This window comes from Chenopodium quinoa, unplaced genomic scaffold (genome assembly GCF_001683475.1).
Source record: "Chenopodium quinoa cultivar QQ74 unplaced genomic scaffold, ASM168347v1, whole genome shotgun sequence".
Classification (NCBI taxonomy): domain Eukaryota; kingdom Viridiplantae; phylum Streptophyta; class Magnoliopsida; order Caryophyllales; family Amaranthaceae; genus Chenopodium; species Chenopodium quinoa.
The window spans coordinates 3135924-3156208 of record NW_018744693.1 but is presented as its reverse complement, the minus strand read 5'-3'; the positions used below and the strand labels follow the sequence as shown (position 1 = coordinate 3156208).

General features: G+C 41.3%; 2 protein-coding genes across 3 annotated transcripts; one reads left to right on the top strand and one right to left on the bottom strand.

The window, feature by feature from the left end:
• Positions 1-4648: 4648 nt before the first annotated feature.
• LOC110702610 lies at positions 4649-5485 on the bottom strand. Its single transcript, XM_021880345.1, has 2 exons — positions 5436-5485; positions 4649-5347 (listed from the first exon to the last, which is right to left on the bottom strand). Exons 1-2 carry the CDS (start codon positions 5446-5448, stop codon positions 4731-4733), a joined length of 630 nt encoding a protein of 209 aa, XP_021736037.1. The 5' UTR covers positions 5449-5485; the 3' UTR covers positions 4649-4730.
• A 1581-nt stretch (positions 5486-7066) lies between these two features.
• Positions 7067-19895, top strand: LOC110702609 (ferrochelatase-2, chloroplastic-like). 2 transcript variants are annotated; one of them, XM_021880344.1, is made up of 10 exons: positions 7067-7601; positions 8273-8594; positions 8691-8834; positions 10053-10154; positions 17813-17916; positions 18002-18128; positions 18508-18660; positions 18834-18934; positions 19037-19146; positions 19288-19425. In XM_021880344.1, the coding sequence occupies exons 1-10, from the start codon at positions 7516-7518 to the stop codon at positions 19293-19295; spliced, it is 1257 nt and encodes a 418-aa protein (XP_021736036.1). In that variant the 5' UTR covers positions 7067-7515; the 3' UTR covers positions 19296-19425. The 2 variants fall into 2 exon arrangements, with proteins under 2 accessions (XP_021736036.1, XP_021736035.1); XM_021880343.1 differs by lacking the exon at positions 19037-19146 and having other exon boundaries at positions 7074-7601; positions 19288-19895.
• The last annotated feature ends 390 nt before the right edge of the window (positions 19896-20285 follow it).

Below are 20285 nucleotides of genomic sequence, written 5' to 3'. Positions count from 1 at the left end.
TCACAAAAATCACCTGGAAGATATTTTATAAAGATATCTTGAATTTGATAACGAGGCTGAACATGAAGAACCCATGTTTCATCATGGCAGACTACAGACTTTTTTTTCTCAATAAAATTGGTGTCTATTCATACCAACAGTAGGCATATTTCTTTTAAGGATTTCACATACAGTACTAAGTTTTGCACAAACCCATGGAGGCTCCTCAATGTAATGGAAGTCCAGGATCATGTGCATACGACAAAGACACGTTCAACAAGAAATCACTTAAGGTCGGTTCACTTCAGCTTAATTTCAGTTCAGTTCAGCTTCAATCAGTTCAGTTCAGCTCAGCTCCTAATTTCCTTTTATAAAATATTCATTTCAGTTCAGTTCAGCTCAGCTCCTAATTTCCTTCTTTTATAAAATATTCATTTCAGTTCAATTGAGTTCAGTTTATTTCAGCTCCAATCACTTCAGTTATGTTCAGTTCAGTGAATGTGAAGAGGCTCTTAATCGGTATTAAGAAAAGAGGTTGATTTTTTTTTTTTTGGGACTTACAAAGTTACAAGGCATAGTGTGTTTTTGTGAATTGGTGGTGGTTAAAATAAGAAAAATACTATAAGCCCTTATGGCTATTTAGCTAAAAATGGAAAAAAAAAAAAAACAAATAAAAATATAAAAATAAATACACTTATTTGCGTGTTATTTTTGTCATAAATTCCTAAATTAATGTTCGTATCAAATCAAGAAAGATCTTAAATGTTTATTAACAGTGTTAAGGGTTACATATAGCATTACTGTTAAAACAAAAATAAATAAATAATACTAAAGTGACTAAAATAGAAAGTAGTATATAAAAAAAAGTGGTAAAGTAAACGTCGTCCTCGAATATCTAACTAACGCCCGCAAAATAAATTAAAATTACAAATTTACCCTTTTTCACTCACTCCTTATTCACTCTCTAAACAACAATAACCACCACCATCTCTTCATACTATCCACCACTACAACCATCACCACCACCTCCTCCTCCTCTTTTAAACACCAACTCCTTACCTCTGGTTTCATGATCTACACAGCCGCGGTAATGACGAGTAAGGACAAAGGGAAATCGGTCGCAGGCGGAGAAAAGATTTTTTTTTATTATTATTTTCTGAATTCGCGGCAAGCGCCTAGATTTTTCGCACATCTAGGCTCAAACGCCTAGTTCGAACAATCGTGTGGTTGTATGAAAAATCTGGGCATTTGAGGTGAAACGCCTAGTTTTTTAGAATACCCGAGGCTATTCAAAAGGTATTCAAAAAACTAGGCGTTTCAGCCTAAGGTATTCTAAAAAACTAGGCATTTTCTGGGTTTCGGGTTTTTTTAAAAAAATTATCGCGACGTACCGATTTCGTGCGATTCGACAAGCCTTTGGCGAGCGTCTAAGGTTGTACTTCTGGTATTTCGTCGTTGTCCATAAGATCTAACGAATTTGATTTTGCAAAATTTAAAAATTTTGTTTGATTTTGAAACTCACGGTGATTGAGGTGGTTGACCGATGAGCGTTGGTGGCCGTTGACCACTAGAGAGAACGGTAAAAAGTTTTGTGTACAGTAAAAGTGTGAAATTGAGGTAAAATTAATTATTTTTATAATCGTTATTATAAGGATAAATACGTAATTTTATTTTGCGGGCGTTAGTTAGATATTCGAGGGCGATATTTAACAAGAAAAAATTGACATTTGCTACCAGCGAAAGCACCCTATTTCACATTTGCTACCCGTTTAAAATAAAATTTTATTTTGCTACCACCCAAATCTCCAAAATATTTATTTCACTACCAAGTGACTTATGCCGAACTATTTCCGTTAGTTGGGTATAGCCACCGTTCAACCACCTTGCAGCCACCCCTCCACCACCCTCCCCGCAACTGCCACCCCTCCCCTCCACCTCACTACCACCCTCCCCTCAACTGCCACCCCCTCCCCCCTTCCGGCGTCGGCGTCGGCGCGAACCCACCCCCTCCCTTTCCCCCACCCCTACGCAGCCAACGAACCCCCATTCCCTTTCCCCGTTCTCGCTAACCACCATCAATCTCCACCACCATCACCGCTGTTGCCTCCAATTACCAACATCTAAAACCAACAGCAGCTCCATCAACCACATCAAACCACCACCACAACTTGCAACCAAATCAGCCACCACGCGCAGCTCCTCTCCAAACACCAGCCCACAATCGCAACCCCTGCAGTCGTGCCGCACCTCTGCCCCAACCTCACACAGCAGCAACCGTGCAATTCCAAACCGCCAAAGTCGCAGCAAACAGCCCCGAAATCAGAGCAAATCGCAAATCCTCAAGGTTCGAGCAAACGGTGCAGACATCTGATCGAACCTCGTCTAGAAATCAATTTAAGTTTGCCACTAACTTTCTTTCAAATTCGACCAAACATACCCATGGTTCGAGGCATTTCACGGTTGAGGCTTGTACGGAATTAATGAAATGCTTCATAGGGGTGGGGGTCGGGGCAGCGAGAACGGGGAAAGGGAAGGGGGGTTCGTTAGCTGCGTAGGGGTGGGGGGAAAGGGAGGGGGTGGGTTCGCGCCAGCCGAAGCTCTGGGCATCGGTTGCCGACAGGGGGAGGGAAGAGGTGGCAGTTGAGGGGATGGGTGGCTGGGTTACTTTTTTTTTTTTTTGAAAGATTTCAATTTATTTTATTTTTTTTGAATAAACTTAACAGAACCTTAGCGCATTCCGTTAAATGGTAGTGAAATTTTAACGCAAGTACTAAATGCAATACAAAATAACCTAAATGCAGAAATTAATTAATGATATGAAAATAATAAAATGACTGAAATACCCTTTTCCAAAATGAAAAAACTGATTTGCCATTTTATCAAGATTTTTGTTTTTACATTTTTTATTTTGCTATTCATTATACTCGCCAATTTTTTTCATTTCATTCACAATTTCAGTCACCATTTATTTTTTATTTTTTTGCAATTCATTTCATTCCACCATTTCCCTTAAAATTCTTCAATCTGAGCCCTAGAGACGAAGAAGTCGTTCACCGCTCATAAACCATCCGGTCTTAGGTTTTTTCGTTTAATTTTTTTGTTGAATTGTTATAATTTTTCATTATAAGTACCCTGACTTTATTTTTCGGGGGTACTAGAGACCCCCGAAAATCTTAGCCGGGGGGTACTGAAGGTGAACTGTTAAACATCGCCCGCAAATTCCTACATAAAGCCCACAAAATAAGAGTGAAATGACACTTTTGCCCTCAAACTAAAAAACACAATTTCTCTCTCTACTCTCTACTTCCACTTTCTCTCTCTAAATTATTTCCAGAGCTATGTCGAGGCGGCCCGGCAAGGAAGTGGCGGCACCGGCGGTGGGCGGAAGGCGGTTTGCCGGCCAGAAGTTAATTTTTTAAATTTTTGTAATTTTTTTTTTTAAAAAAAAAACCTCCGGCGACGGTGGGGCGCCAAGGCGAGACGCCACCACCACGGAGGAAACGCCTAGGCAAGACGCCCATACGGTGGTGGCGGCGCCTGGCCCAGACGCCACTACCACGGCGGCGGCGCATAGGCTAGGCGCCACGGCCGTGGTAGTGGCGTCTGGGCTAGGCGCCGCCACCACCGTACGGGCGTCTTGCCTAGGCGCCTCCTTCTCTTTTTTTTTAAAAATTTTTTTTTTGTTTTTTTTTAATTTTAAATTTTATTTTCGAATTTTTTTTTTTTTTTTTTTTAAAAAATTTGTTTTTCTTTTTTTTAAATTGTATGTTCCCTTTTTTTTTATCTTTTTTTTTTAAATTTTGTTTTTTTATTTGTTTTAATTTTATGTTCTATTTTTTTTTTTAAAAAAAATTGTTTCTGGTTTTAATTTTTAATTTTATGTTCCTATGTATTTTTTTTTTTTTTGAATTATATTTTTGTATGTAAAAAAATTATAAGTTCCCTTTTTTTTTATAAATTTTCTTTAAAATTTTGATGTTCTTCTTTTTTTTAAGTTTTTGCAATTTTAAATTTTTTAAGTTTTGTTAGTTTTTTGTTTTTGGTTTTTTCTTTGCATTTTTGATTTTTTGTTTTTGTTTATGTTTTTCATTTTTTAGTTTGTTGTTTATATTTTTTGTTTTTGGTTATATATTTTGTTTTTGGTATATTGTTTTGTTCATATTTATATTTTTTTATGTTTATATTTATATTTTTTATGTTTTTATTTATATTGTGTTGTTTATATTTTTATTTTTTATGTGGGGTGACTGCCATGTGTGACCAGCACTACATGGAATGGTACATCCGGCACTCGCACCCGAGGTTGATCAAAGACATCGACGACGCAGATGATGACGATGTGCCACCTGCCACTGCCTCTTATGCGGTACGTCTCATCTTTTATTTGTTGTTCTCTTATTTTAATATATATATGTATAATACGTCGTTTCATGTTTTTTGTTTTGTGTAGTGGATGGGCAAGATTATGCAGTTGGGACACCGACTTTTTGAGGAAAGGGACTGCATGACGAGTGCATCAGGCAGAGCTGTTATTGACGATCTGGAACGGACCCTTGAGCAGTGGCAGTGGGCGTCACAGAGGGATTACTGATATTTGAAATTAGACATTATCTTTTTAGTTTGTAATATTTGAAATTATTGTTCTTAGTTTTTAAAATTCAATATTATCTTTTAAAAATGAACACATAGAAATGACATAGTATTGACAATACAAGGCCTCATAGTAAAAGGTAGGTGTACATCAACAAAAACTACATGGCAATTAAATTGTTCCACTGTTGCACGCGAGCATGGTACAAAGCATCCCAACCCTCCACGCTTGCTCTACGAATTTCATACCACTTCGGTATGATATGTGGGACCGGAAAATCGGGTGACATGTCTAATCGGATAAAATGTCTGTATGACGGCCCAAGAAATCCAATAGCAACGTCCCTTACCGGTCTAGTGACGGTCTCGCGCGAACACCAGGGCAGAACCGTTGTACATGGATAATAGGCTCGACTATGTAAACCAAGGCCGAAATGCATGACTGCACACTTGTAGATGTTTGCAACGGCAAAGAGATCAAGTGGCGCATCGAACCAATGATTATGATCGCAAGGTCCCCCTCCCCACCGGATACGCTGCAGAGACCTATCCAAGTCCTCGCCGTACACATGGCCATACACATCTCGGTTTGATGCGATTTCACTGTACATCAACTGCCGCACTAAACCGTAGTTGTCTTCACCCATTTGAAACACATCCGCCACAACCCGAAATCCGCAGTTACCATCTGCAATGACATCATTCCACCCGTCCAAGAATGGCATCATGATATTAGGGATCCTGTCCTTATATGGAAAATGTTCAATGTCCATTCTCCCTGTTACACACATCAATAAACACAATAAACAAGTCAACAGTAAACTAATCAAACAGTCAACAAAAGAAATTGAAGTCGAATGTCTTACCGGTGCCGGGCATATTCACCGACGACGATGATTGGCTGCCACTTGATGAGGATGTAACCCTTAACTCGGAACTGACACCCACAACCTTTCCGCTTTGAGTCAAACCGAATCGCTTTACTGAAATCTCGTTCTTCTCTTTTGCGATAACGGTCGCATCTCAAAATGCGATCCATTCTACCATCCCGTTGAGATTTATGAGTTGCTACTACTAAACAAAAGCCTGATCTAATTGCAACCTGTTTTGCCCAATCAATCGCTTGTTGAGCATCTTCGAACAGGCCATCATGTACAAAAATCCCACTGTAATCATTTCCGTCTCCACCATAATCCTGTAACAATAACATATAACGTATAAATATAACTACATTAAAATTTCTAAATATCATTTTTATATTTAACGCATAATACATTTAAAAAACAAAATAATAACACACATTTCATTTCAAATTTATCAAACATAAATAAACAAACAAATTAAAAAATAAAAAAAAAAAAAAAGAAAAACAAACAAAAATAAAAACAAACAAACAAATAAAAACAAAAACAAAAACAAAACCAAAAAAAAAAAAAAAAAAAAAGGGGATTAAATTAAAAAATAAAAAATAAAAGTAAAAAAAAAATATATTCCCCTAGTGGCGCCTGGCCAGGACGCCGGAGCCACGGCCAGGGCGCCTGGTCAGGACGCCGGAGCCACGGACGGGGCGCCTGGTCAGGACGCCGCCGCCATGGTGGCGGCGTCCTGGCCAGGCGCCCTGGCCGTGGCTCCGGCGTCCTGACCAGGCGCCACTACCATGGTCGAGGCTTCTCCACCAGGCGCCGTTACCACGGTGGCGGCGTCCTGGCTAGGCGCCACAACCACGGCATGGCCTTTTGGCTAGGCGCCAGCCACCATTTCGTCCTTACGATGCGTTACGAACCTCGTTTTCCGATGACGACGGCGATTCTCCGGTGATCCTCGGCGATCCGATGCTGCTCCACATTTTTTTAGTGCGAAAAATTTATCTTCGGTTAAAATTATAAAAAGGGCAAATTTGTCAAAAAATTATAAAATGTGGGCTTTATGTAGAGATTTGCGGGCGATGAATAACAAGTCCCGTACTGAAGACCCCCGAAAAGTTTAGCCGGGGGGTATTGGAGACCCCTGGAAATCATAGCCGGGGTGGTATTGGAGACCCCAGGAAATCCTAGCCGGGGGGTTCTTGAGACCCCCGGAAATTGTATAAGGGGGAATGGGGGATGCTAGAGACCTTCAAAAATCTTAGCCATATAAGATGGAAATTTTATGTTGTTTGATTGTTCATCTATTACATCATATAATTTTCATACCTCAAAAAAAATGTCGTAGTGCACTTCATTATTGTTTAGGAATTTGTATAGTATTGAATACTCCGTATTAAATAGGATACAAGATTGAATACGTTAGAATATGATTGTAAATTAAATAGTTGGGATGATTATATAGTTAGGAGTTTACATGATTTAATTTTAATCATTTAAAAAAGTGTAAAGGATTAAGTTAAGAGGAAGCCCCAGTTAATCTCTGGAACAAATTTGTTTATCACATGACATTTTGGTAAATAAATCAACAACTTTATCCAGTCATCATTACTGTAGGACCCACTTTTATGGAAAAAGTTGTTGATTTATTTACAAAATTGCCATGTGATACACAAATTTTGTGAATCTCAGAAATTAACTTGTATTTACCTAAGTTAAAACAAGGACAAAATTAGAACATAATTTTTTAAAAAAAAATAATTTATTCTGCATTTAGGTAAAATTATCCTGCATTTAGTACTCCCCAATTTAAATTATGTGATTTTGGGTGGTAGTAATATAAAATATTTTTTTAAATGGATAGTAAATGTGATGCATGTTGCTTTGATTGTGGTAGTAAATGTCAATTTTTCCCTTTAACAACCCAAAAAAAATTACTCAAAAAAAAAAAAAAAAAAAAAAAACAAATCTCATGCGTACAAAGTTACAAACACCCATCAAAAAATTTAAAAAATCTGTGTAATTGATCTTGCAACTGCCAAATTTCAGCTTTGCGGCTTCTGGATATCTATTAATCACCGCCATGGATGCAACCTCGAGCTCCACTGTGGTTTCGCAGATGAGATTATCATCTCCCTCCCTTCGTAATTTCAAACCTAGATTCCTCAAGTGAGTTTTTGGACTTGCCATTTTTATTTCATTTTCTTACGAAATGATTCCATTTTGTCATTCTTGCATGCTTGGATCAATTTTAACATACTCATATTTTGATCTTTGAATTTGATTTGAAATTGTTCATGGGTATGATCATACCCTTTGATTGGAAAATTATGATGTTTATTCCAGCTTGTTTGATTGATTTGTTGTTTTTGGTTGCATTTTTTTTTTTTCTGGGATTTGATTCAAATTAATAATGCCCATTTGAATCTCTCAATTATTGAATTGGGGATAACTTACATGTTCAATTTACAATTAATGACAAATTTTCGTTGGAGTTGCACCGTAAATTGTACTCTTGTTTTCTCCATAATTCATTTCTGTAATTATTTCTTTCCTGCCTTTGCAATGTCCATACTATAATCCTCTGGCCGCTTGGAATTAGTTGTCACGTCGATAGTGTAATTTAAAGTAAAAATGCGGCAATGGAACCTTTGAAGTTTAAACTAGAGATGTAGCGATGAAGTCTTTATACTAGAAATGTAGCAACCAAGTCTAAAAACATGAAATATAGGAATGAAACCCGGATGGATGTAGGACATGCTAGTATTGTCAAATCGGGTTGATTGGCTTCGAGTGAATGTCGCTCCTGCTTCTTACACCTTGATGTTGCATCATGGCAGGTCAAGTCCACAAATCAGAAATTACATCCCTCCTTGTAGATATACATGTAAGAATTCTTCATATGGCTCTTCTGACTCAGTTGACAGTAAAAGCAGCAACATCAGTGGATTGTCTTATTTTCAACCAGAGAAGAGAAGTAATGTAGGTGTGGGAAAAACATTTTGTTCTGCTGCTTTATACACAAGCGCATACGATGAAAACCTGGCAAAAGATCCCTCTTATGTTGCAGAGGAAAAGATTGGGGTGCTTCTACTGAATCTTGGAGGACCTGATACTCTTAACGATGTTCAGCCGTTCTTGTTTAATCTATTTGCTGACCCAGTATGCTCCCTGGACAAGTTTGTTTGCTTTTGTTAAGGTAGTTAAAGCTATAATGTATACGAAGTATCTAAATTGTGTCTCTTAACCATTGGACAGGACATCATTCGCCTTCCATCATTGTTTCGTTTTCTGCAAAGACCCCTTGCTAGGTTAATTTCTATGCTTAGAGCCTCTAAAAGCAAGGAAGGATACGCTTCGATAGGAGGGGGTTCACCTTTGAGAAAGATAACTGATGAGCAGGTGAGACAATTTTTCTTCGTGGACTTTCCAAATTTCTTCTTTAGCATATCTTGTGATTTGGTGAACAAGGCATTCATTAGTTAATATGCTTCATGGTTTATAGCCATTACAATCTAACTTGTAAATGTCCTACCAATAACTAGGGGGTAGGGGGTTCCTAGTCACATTTACATCTACATAGGGACTTCTACCCCTCTTTGCCATTCTATCCACAAATCGAATTTCTTCTCTTCTTACGTAGGCAAGCTTGACGTCATTGGGACTCCAGCCACTCCACTGCAACTCCCTGCACAAGGTGAAAAATATTGTAAAAACAATCAGCCCCCACACTTTCCTCCTTCAGCTTTCTTGTTGCCTCTAGGCTCAGAGAGGACCACCACATTTTGGATTTATTTATTTATCATTATTATTTTTAAATTTTTTTTTTATTGGTTTTGCAATGTGTAGTGCTTCAACAATGCTTAGGAATTCTGCATGAAGTAGGCTATTTGCATAGATCAATTTGTCAAAACCATTGATCCAAATCATTGTTGTCCCAGAATGTGCCTGATATTCGACGGGAGATTAATGTTAACAAAGGAAGCATCCACATTTACATAAGTCCGGTGAGGTAAGGTGAGGTTGAGTACACACCCACCATAGGCATGGCAGCGGTGTGTGTGAAATGGCAATGTTTGAGATGCTTTGCATTCCCAGAGAGATGGCTTTTCTTGCAGTTTCATGTGGTGGGTCATGGGTTTTTTTGATAGAAAATAAACCTATTCGTTATAATTCAAAGCAAAAGAAAGGGAATAGAAAACACCATTACAGCCCGTGAACATCATTCTTATCTCTGATGTTCACTTCCAACCATTATTTGTTATCTCCCATGAAATTCCACCCCACGGCATTGTGCCAAACTTCACTAATCATGCAAAGCATGGATAGAGTTTTCCTCTGTACTATGACAGAGAACACATATAGAACCTGACAATCTCTCTTCGTGCAAGGGGCTGTGTATGAGGTAACCTATCCCACCAAGTGATCCACATGGAAAAGGAGTATTTTGGAGGGGCTTTGGACTTTCAAACCCATTGAACATGACGTTGATTTATTTCAGGCAGTTTGGTGATGGCAGAGTAGGCTAGGGCTACATCATATCATTAATAAATTATTTGTGTTTGGATTGTGTAATTCCATTATTGCATAGTCTTATTTGTATTGAACTCTTTTTTGAAGGCAAATGCACTTAAGTTGGCACTAGAAGCAAAGAATAAGAATGTATCTGTCTATGTTGGTATGAGGTACTGGTACCCATTTACAGAAGAGGCGGTTCAACAGGTTCGTTTTCATTATTGTTCTCTTTAGTTATTGCTGTGCCAAAATCACTTGTTTGAAAAAACATGTCTTTGTTTTGGAACTCCCTTTTGTGATATTCTCTTAGCCGTCTCTAGAAACTGAACTGTATGTTGATTCATCAATTATCACCATATATGTATGCGTACCCGTAAACTGTGTAATATACTTATTCTACATTTATAACCCACTACTGTGCTGCTCAGATTTGGGAAACAAACCAAGTTCTACCTATATAGTGTAACAATAAGAATCATGAGGTACAATGTTCTGATGTGCCATCCTGTGTTGTATAAAGTGATGTTAATTATGTAAACTTGTGTTTGTCTGCCGTTGTTATGAGGAAGGTCTGTTCATTACCTTTCTGCTAAGAGGGTGTCATGGACCCAAGTCAACCGTGGGTGGTGTACTCGAGGCGCAAGAGAGGACAACAACAACCAGCAGCCTAGGGAAGGCATTTCCTTGCCAAGGGCCAAAAACAATTAAGAAGGAGGGAAAGAAAAGCAACCATCTTTTGTTATGTTCATTTATGGTTTTTCTTAATTAGTAAAGTAGTCACAAGCATTTCCCTAAGGTTAGCTTTGATCAATAGTTTAAATATGCTAATTCAACCTTGTAGTAGTTTCATCCAGAAAATTGTAAGACAGTCCTTAGAGAGTGGCTACCTCAAGTGGCTTAGAGACTTGTAGCCTCAAGCTACTAATTATCCTCTGTAATCTTGATTAATCATCTAAGAAATCTGCCCTTCTTCCATTAATTGAATTAATTAGTACAATTACATTACAACAAAATCCAGTCTATAACAAAATCCATTAATCATGGCGGGGGGACCTTCATTGACCCAGCGCCGACGCGGTGGATGAGAAGTTGGAGGAAGTCGAGTCAAGGCTGAAATCAATTGAGGAGAAGCTGACGGACCACGGCAACTCCGTTTGTCGTGCAGTAGCGGAAGCCGTAACCAGGGCCATGGCCGACACTCAGAAGGCAATTACCGACAACTTCACCGCCCTCTTCGAAGCCGAGCAAAAGAGACAGGGTGAAAACAGAGTGAGAATTGAAGGACGGTTTGACCGTCTTTGTTCCGACCAGGAATTGCAAGTAGCAATGGCAGCCAAGGAACGGGAGAAGTTTCAAGAAGAGGTGCGCGCAACCCTGGCCACGGCGGCGCAAACCAGACAACCACCACCTCCGCCGCTAATACACTTAAATGATGAAAACAGCCAGAAACACGGGGAGAATGAAGTGACGACTCCTCGCCATGGGGGGTTTGGAATGCCGGAATGGAGGACACACGACCCAAGAAGGTGGCAGGACGAGGATGGTGGCGACGCCGTGAAGTGCAAAAACAAGAAATTAGATCTGTCAGTGTTTGAGGGAAAAGACACCGATAACTGGGTCATGAGAGCCAAGATGTATTTTGATTTTTACCGGCTGACGGAGGAGGACAAAGTGATGGCGGCCGTGGTGGCAATGGACGGCGCGACACTTCAATGGTTTCACTGGGAGAACAAAAGAAGGTCGTTCGGAGGGTGGATTGACTTGAAGGACTGCCTGCTACGAGAATTCCGGCCCTCTAACGCCGGCAGCCTCCACGAACAGTGGCTCGCCGTTACTGAGGTGTCCACCGTGGAAGAGTATCGACGTAAGTTTATTGAACTCGCTTTTCCTTTAGAAGATATACCTGAAAATTTAATGCTTGGCCAATTTGTGAACGGGCTGAATGAGAAAATTAAAGCGGAGTTGAGGTTGTTGAATCCAGTGACATTGGAGAGAGCCATGGATTTGGCTGGGCGGGCGGATTGAGGAAAGGAACAGGGTGAATGGAGGGGGCAAGGGTAACTCAGGGTCTTGGAAGGGTGGACCAAGTCACATGGGCCTGGCCCAAACTCAGAACGTGGGCCGGAGTGGAGGGGGATTGATCCAATCCTACGGCCTACCCTCTTCCACACCCAGCAGTCGGGCCTGGCCACGGGCTCCCGAGTCACAGGGCTCCGTTAACGTGGGCCAGCCAGCTCATCCCAACAAGTATCGAAAATTAGCAGTGGGTCGAGAAGACTTACGGAGAGTGAACTCCAAGAGAAGAGAGCCAAAGGGCTTTGCTTTCGTTATGATGAGAGATGGGGCATTGGACACCGTTGTAAGAGGAAAGAGATGAGTGTCTTGATTGCCGGAGTAGGGGGCGAAGAGGAAGAAATGAATGCGAATTACTCGATGGTGCCGAGGAGTGGGAGGAACCCGAGCCCAATGTGGGGGTCTCCCTTTGTTCGGTTGTTGGAATTTCCAACCCGAAGACAATGAAACTCAAAGGGGTGGTCAAGGGTAGACAAGTCGTTGTAATGATCGACCCGGGGGTGACTCATAACTTTATTGCCACCAAGTTGGTGGAGGAGCTTCATATTCCTCTCACGGAAGGGGGAGAATTCGGAGTTTCCCTCGGGAACGGGGATACCGTTCGAGGAAAAAGGGTGTGCCAAGGAGTTCGAGTCAAATTGAGTGGAGGGGTGACCGTGGTAGAAGATTTCTTGCCGCTTGGCCTTGGTAGTTCCGACATCATCTTAGGGGTGCAATGGTTGGAGAAACTAGGCACGGTCACGACAAATTGGAAGACGCACGAGATGAGCTTCACGGTGGCCGGATCACCGGTTAAACTAATCGGGGATCCGTCCTTGGAAGCCATACTCATTTCCCTCAAGGCTATGTTTCGAACCATCACAAAACAAAGAAATGGGCTATGGGTGGAGATAAATCAGATTGAGCAGGCCCAAGAGAAAGGAGAAGTCACTGATGGGCCTTGTGAAGGTGTTGGGCTGCAAGAATACTTGGGGCCTATTTTAAGGAAATTTGACAAGGTTTTTCACTTACCACAGGGGCTACCCCCTTCGAGAGGCAGGGAGCATGCAATTGTTTTGAAAGAGGGTCGGGATCCGGTTAGTGTAAGACCGTATCGATACCCTCAAATTCAAAAAGATGAGATTGAAAGGTTGATACGAGAGATGCTAGAAGCCGGAATAATTAAACCTTCAACGAGCCCATTTTCAAGTCCGGTCTTGCTAGTGAAGAAAAAAGATGGGTCGTGGAGATTTTGCGTCGATTATCGGGCTCTCAATCGTGAAACCGTGCCGGACAAGTATCCCATCCCGGTAATTGATGAGCTCCTAGATGAGCTCCATGGCGCGGCCATTTTCTCGAAGTTGGATTTAAAATCCGGGTATCATCAAATTCGAGTGAGAGCCGAGGACACCCACAAAACGGCTTTTCGAACTCATGAGGGACATTACGAGTTTCTCGTTATGCCTTTCGGGTTGACTAACGCCCTGACCACCTTCCAATCCCTCATGAACGACATCTTTAGGCCATTCCTAAGGAAATTTGTGTTAGTCTTCTTCGACGATATTCTTGTATATAGCAAAGATGAGGGTGAGCATCAAGATCATTTGCAACAAGTTCTTCACAAGTTAGCAGAGCATGAATTATATGCCAACTATAAAAAGTGTGAGTTTGGAAGTCAAAGGGTAGCCTACTTAGGGCATACGGCTATTTCACCAAATGCCACTAAGCAATTTAAAAATTCACCAAATGCCATCGAACTTTTCAGAATTCACCAAATGCCACCTAGTTTTTAAAAAATTCACCCAGTGCCATTAATGACCAACGGTCGTTAACTCCGTTAGTAATTAGGGGTTAATCATGACACGTGTCATGATATAATTGGACCATTTATCTTAATTCATAAAAATTTAAAAAAAAACAAAAAAAGTTAAAAAAAATACAAAAAATTAAAAAAAATTAAAAAACAAAAACAAATTAAAAAAACCCCAAAATTTTCCCAGCCACCCCCACCACCGCCAAACCCTAGCCCCTCCCCTCATCTCGCCGGAAAACGGCCAGTCGCCACCTTCACCACCATTCCCTATCCCTCTCCCCTTCCCTTCACGCAACTCACCTCTCCCCAGCCCAGAAACCGACTTGTCGGAGTCGGGATCACCCGTTGTCGCCGACCCCCACCCATTGTTACTCTGACCTCCCCTACCTGACGCGCCACCCATCCAATCTAACCTTAACCCGCGAAAACCACAACCAACCTCCACCTTCACGAGCAACGGTTCTGATTCAACCCCTTCCCGACCACCGCAGCCTCGAAACCACCCCCTCCCCTGTTTTCCGGCTTCTATAAACCCCATTCCCTCACCTTAAACCACCAAAAATCGACTTAACCCAGAAAACCCGAAACCCTAGAAAATGGGATTTCTGGGTTGAATCCGAAACCCAAATGGGTTCTGTAGTGGTGGCGGTGAAGTGGCGGTGCATCGGGGTTGAGGATTTGGACCAATTGGTGCGCGTGGGAGCAGCGAAGGGAGCTGGGTGGTGCTAATCGTGGCTGATGTGGTGGTGCGTGTGGGTGTAGCAAAGGGGGCAGTGTGGTGCTTGGAGGTGGAGTTGCTGTGGTGGCAGTGAGGGAGCAGGGTTTTTGGGGTCGGGACGAGCAGCGTGGGTGGTTTTGGGGGTCGGCGGTGGGTCAGGTGGGGAGCTACATGGTCGGTCGGCCGATTGTTGGTGGTTCCGGTGGTGACCGGCCGTTTTCCGGCGAGATGAGGGGAGGGGTTAGGGTTTGGCGGTGGCTGGGAAAATTTTGGGGTTTTTTTTAAAAAAATTTTGTTTTTTTTTTTTTTTTTTTTATTTTTTTTAATTTTTTTTGTTTTTTTTTAATTTTTATGAATTAAGATAAATGGTCCAATTATGTCATGACACGTGTCATGATTAACCCCTAATTACTAACGGAGTTAACGGCCGTTGGTCATTAATGGCACTGGGTGAATTTTTTAAAACTGGGTGGCATTTGGTGAATTCTGAAAAGTCTGATGGCATTTGGTGAATTTTTAAATTGCTTAGTGGCATTTGATGAAATTTCCGTAGAACATATTATATCACGGCAAGGGGTGGCAATGGACAATGAAAAAATCAAGGCCATCCTTGATTGGGCCAGCCCACGAAATCTCATTGAGAGGGTTCTTGGGCTTGACGGGCTACTACCGCAAGTTCATAGCCCACTATGCTCAAGTGGCCGGGCCACTAACCGCACAACTCAAGAAGGAGGCGTATGGGTGGACCGAGGAGGCTACCGAGGCTTTCGAAAGACTCAAGAAGGCAATGACCACCGCGCCGGTACTCGCCATGCCCGATTTTAAGAAAGAGTTTGTCCTTGAAACCGATGCTTCCGGTTATGGACTTGGGGCGGTTTTGATGCAAGGTGGTCGTCCGATTGCGTATTATAGCAAGCTTTTAGGGGTGAGGGCTCAAGCTAAGTCCATTTATGAGAAGGAGCTTATGGCAATTTGCCTAGCTATTGTTAAATGGAGGCATTATCTATTGGGTCGACACTTTGTAGTGCGAACGAATCAACAAAGTCTACGCTTCATAACGCAACAACATGAGGTGGGAAACGAATATCAACGTTAGATGAGGAAGTTAGTGGGGTTCGATTTTGAAGTTCAATATAAACCCGGAGCCTCTAACCGGGTGGCCGACGCTCTATCAAGGAAACCATGTGAGTTGAAGACGTTGTTGAGTACTCAAAGCATCAACTGGGACAAGATGAATCAGGAGATAGAGAAGGATGAGTGGATTGCTGAAATTAAGAAGGGGTTACGGCCGAATGAAGTTGGGCCCAATGGTTTCACTTTGATTAATGGGCAAGTCCAGTACAAGGGGAGAATTGTCCTCCCAAAGTCAGCTAGCATTATTCCTCAACTGTTACATGAGTATCATGATTCTCCGATGGGTGGTCACGATGGGGAGGTAAAAACCTACCTTCGAGCGGCGGCCGAGTGGTACTGACCTGGGATGCGCAAGGCGGTGGGTGAGTACGTTGGATCGTGCGATGTTTGTCAAAGGAACAAGGTGTCACAGAAAAGTCCAGCGGGTCTCCTCCAACCACTTTCGGTACTGACGGCCGTTTGGGACGATGTGTCCATGGACTTTATCGAAGGCTTGCCGCCGTCAAAAGGGGTGGATGCGATTTTAGTGGTGGTGGACCGGTTCTCTAAGTACGCACATTTCTTGGGGTTGAAACACCCCTTCACCGCCCTTAAAGTGGCGGAGCTCTTCGTGAATGAGGTAGTCAGGCTTCACGGTTTCCATTCATCAATTGTTTCTGACAGAGATCGGGTGTTCTTGAGTATATTTTGGAACGAATTGTTCCGACTACAGGGCACGCAATTACAGAGAAGTACTTCGTACCACCCTCAATCGGACGGTCAGACCGAAATTGTGAACAAGAGCCTTGAAGTGTACGTGAGATGTTACGCTTCCAGCCAAACAAAGAGGTGGGCTCAGTTGTTGTCGTGGGCGGAGTATGCATACAATACTTCCCCCCCATACGGCCACTAAAACCACACCCTTTAAGGTGGTCTATGGCCGCGACCCACCCAAATTGCTGAAGGTGGGAGTGGGGCAGACGGCGGTGGGACCCCTGGAGGAGCAACTTAGAGAACGGGATTGTATGTTAGATGAGCTGCGACTTAATTTGCTAAAAGGGCAGCATATCATGAAGAAGCACACGGATAAGCACCGCCGCGAAGAGGTGTTCGAGGTGGGAGATGAGGTATTTTTAAAGATCCGTCCTTATCGGCAGCGTTCCTTGGCCAAGCGACCGTTCGAGAAGTTGGCCGCTCGTTTCTACGGCCCCTTTAAGATTCTTCAGCGGATAGGCAAGGTGGCATACAAACTCGATCTACCCAGTTCCTGCAAGCTACACCCCACTTTCCATGTGTCTCAATTGAAAAAGGCTACGGGGGCCAGCACAGGCAATCAGACCATTCCGGAGCAACTTACAGCCGATCTCGAATTGATTACTCGATGTCCGCAAGCGTAGGGGAGGTAGCACGGTGGTCTTAGAGGTCCTCATTCAGTGGTCAGGGTTACCGGAGTTCGAAGCGACTTGGGAGGACTATCAAACAATCGTGGATCGTTTTCCGTCTTTCCACCTTGAGGACAAGGTGAAGCTTTGGGGGGGAAGTATTGTCATGGACCCAAGTCAACCGTGGGTGGTGTACTCGAGGCGCAAGAGAGGACAGCAACAACAGCAGCCTAGGGAAGGCATTTCCTTGCTAAGGGCCAAAAACAATTAAGAAGAAGGAGGGAAAGAAAAGCAACCATCTTTTGTTATGTTCATTTATGGTTTTTCTTAATTAGTAAAGTAGTCACAAGCATTTCCCTAAGGTCAGCTTTGATCAATAGTTTAAATATGCTAATTCAACCTTGTAGTAGTTTCATCCAGAAAATTGTAAGACAATCCTTAGAGAGTGGCTACCTCAAGTGGCTTAGAGACTTGTAGCCTCAAGCTACTAATTATCCTCTGTAATCTTGATTAATCATCTAAGAAATCTGCCCTTCTTCCATTAATTGAATTAATTAGTACAATTACATTACAACAAAATCCAGTCTATAACAGAGGGAGGCTCTGTTTCTTTATATTCCTTCTAGGGCTTCTACTGTATGCAGTTTCATTTCTATGAATATTATATGTTGGAGTTCGTGCTTGTGTTCATATGATCTCCGATCCAACTATCTTTTTCTGTATCCTGCTGTCCTATGAAAGATATGTTGGAGCTATATAGTTGAATTTTTCTTCTTATATTTTTCAGATTAAGAGGGACAAGGTTACAAGACTTGTTGTCCTTCCTCTGTATCCTCAGTTTTCTATATCTACAACAGGTTCCAGCCTCCGAGCTCTTCAAAACATTTTCAGGTATGTTATCTTTAGGACCTAATTGGGAAACTTCGTATATGTATCCACACTCTAAATTGGCTTACCAATTTTAAAACATTGTCAGGGAAGATGCATATCTGTCTCGCTTGCCTGTAGCTATCATTCGATCCTGGTACCAGCGAGAAGGTTATATCAAGTCCATGGCTAACTTGATTGAGAAAGAGCTTCAATCCTTTTCCATGCCAGATGAGGTAGGTTAGGCTCTGTGATAGACTATATAATATGATTTGTATATTCATATAAATAAGCAGAAATTTAAGGCTCAAAGCTTACATGGTTTAGCTTACAAATCTCTAAATAGTGACTTGAGGTCACAACTCTCAAAAGGATGCATTCCAATTTCTGCCTATCTTCTCCTTTCTCCATTCTCTCTATTTATACTAAGGCTAAAAACAACTAACCTAATAATACTAGACTTCCCAAATTGCCTATCTAGGTTAGTCTATTACAAGCTCTTTCATTTAAATGTACACCCTAGCTTTCTCATTGCACCTGGTGATTTGTTTTTGAAATTTTTGGCATTCTAACTGATAAATGGAACTAATTGTCATTGCTGTCACCAATATATAGGTTATGATATTCTTCAGCGCTCACGGTGTGCCAGTTAGCTATGTCGAGGATGCTGGAGATCCATACAAAGATCAGATGGAGGATTGCATCTTCTTAATTATGAGAGAATTAAAAGCTAGAGGAATCAACAATGGTCATACACTTGCTTATCAGGTTTGCTATGAGCCTGCATGGTTTTCCATCTCAGCTAGTTCTTTCGTTGCTGCTTTTGTTTCCCATTTATATTCTTGTGTCTCCACCACCCAATAAATATACCATGGAGTTGTTTGTAGTGCTTTTTACGTGTTCACTTCGCTAATAATATTTCTCATATCCTCCCTGTTCAGAGTCGAGTTGGTCCTGTGCAATGGCTGAAACCTTACACTGATAAAGTTCTTGTTGAGCTTGGCCAAAGAGGAGTAAAGAGTCTGCTGGCTGTTCCTGTGAGGTAAGTCACAAATATTTAACAAGCTTTCTTTTGTGTATGCTCAACCTACTATTATAATGCTATCATTCTTTCATTACTCTGTTTCTCATTGATGAGTAGCAGTTCTCTGTTTTTGTACAAAATTGTTTATAAGGGAACTTGTAAGAAGTTGAAAGTACTCTGTAGTAGATTCTGTTTGGACTCCGCAATATTTTGGAGAAAGAAAAAAACCAGTAAGTAATACCTTATTCTATGATGATATTGAAATATACATGTAAATTCACTGATGTTGGTGTTTAAAAACTAATTTTGCTTTATTTATATCATCTGATTAACAATGTCTATTTGGATTGCTGACTGTCATGTTTTTGTAGTTTTGTGAGTGAGCACATTGAGACGCTTGAAGAGATTGATATGGAATACAAGGAACTGGCGCTTGAATCTGGCATTGAGAATTGGGGTCGTGTTCCTGCTCTCAACTGCACTTCTTCTTTCATCAACGATCTAGCTGATGCTGTCACTGAAGCGTTACCTTCAGCAACTGCAATCTCAACCAGCACATCTGAAGAAGTAAATGATCCGGCCAAGATTTTCATAAAATTGTTTTTTGGCTCTCTATTGGCCTTTCTCCTGCTTTTGTCCCGAAAGATATTCTTGGCATTTAGGAACAACCTTTTGTAGAAATTGATAGAAGACTTACCAGGTTTTTGAAGCCACACGGACACAGTATACACTAAACTGACTGCAGATGAGAATCATATACATGGACTTGAGAGGATACTTGTTTCCTTTTGATTTCTTGCTCAACTTCCAAATGATGACAAATGTATATAGTCTATTTTGTCTCCGGATGGTTATTGTTTAAAAATATACATCTGTAACAAGTATGCGTGCATAGAAATTGGAACGGAGATTTCTGTAAAAAAAATTATTGTTGAATAGTTTTCTACAATTCAATTGCTGCTATCCTGCTTGCAAGTCTCCCCACCATGCTAATAAGATGGAATTAGTCGTGCATTAACAGATCATTAGTCGTGCATTAATAGATCATGAGATTTGGTATGAAACTCATGGCATACACATAACTCTACCATATTTGATTCTAGTTTTCTTTGGTTGGAGAAACTAAAACCAAGTTGATACAAACTAGATTAGTTGATTATGGTCTTGTGAGTGATACCAAACCACCAATGACATGAGATCAAAACTCGGCTACAAATTTGCACTGTCACTTTATTTTTTTACTTCCGAGTAAATTCATCTCCTCATCGTAAAACTCCCGACTACATAACTGCTTGTCAACAGTGGTGATTTTGGTACAATAAGATTGTGGTCAAAAATGAAGGGAAGGAACAAGAATTTTGAACTTTCT

Coding starts and splice junctions, on each gene's coding strand:
- LOC110702609 (XM_021880343.1), top strand. CDS start 7,516: ATGGATGCAACCTCGAGCTCCACTGTGGTTTCGCAGATGAGATTATCA. Junction 8,595..8,690: donor TTAATCTATTTGCTGACCCA/GTATGCTCCCTG, acceptor ACCATTGGACAG/GACATCATTCGCCTTCCATC. Junction 18,935..19,287: donor CTGCTGGCTGTTCCTGTGAG/GTAAGTCACAAA, acceptor ATGTTTTTGTAG/TTTTGTGAGTGAGCACATTG.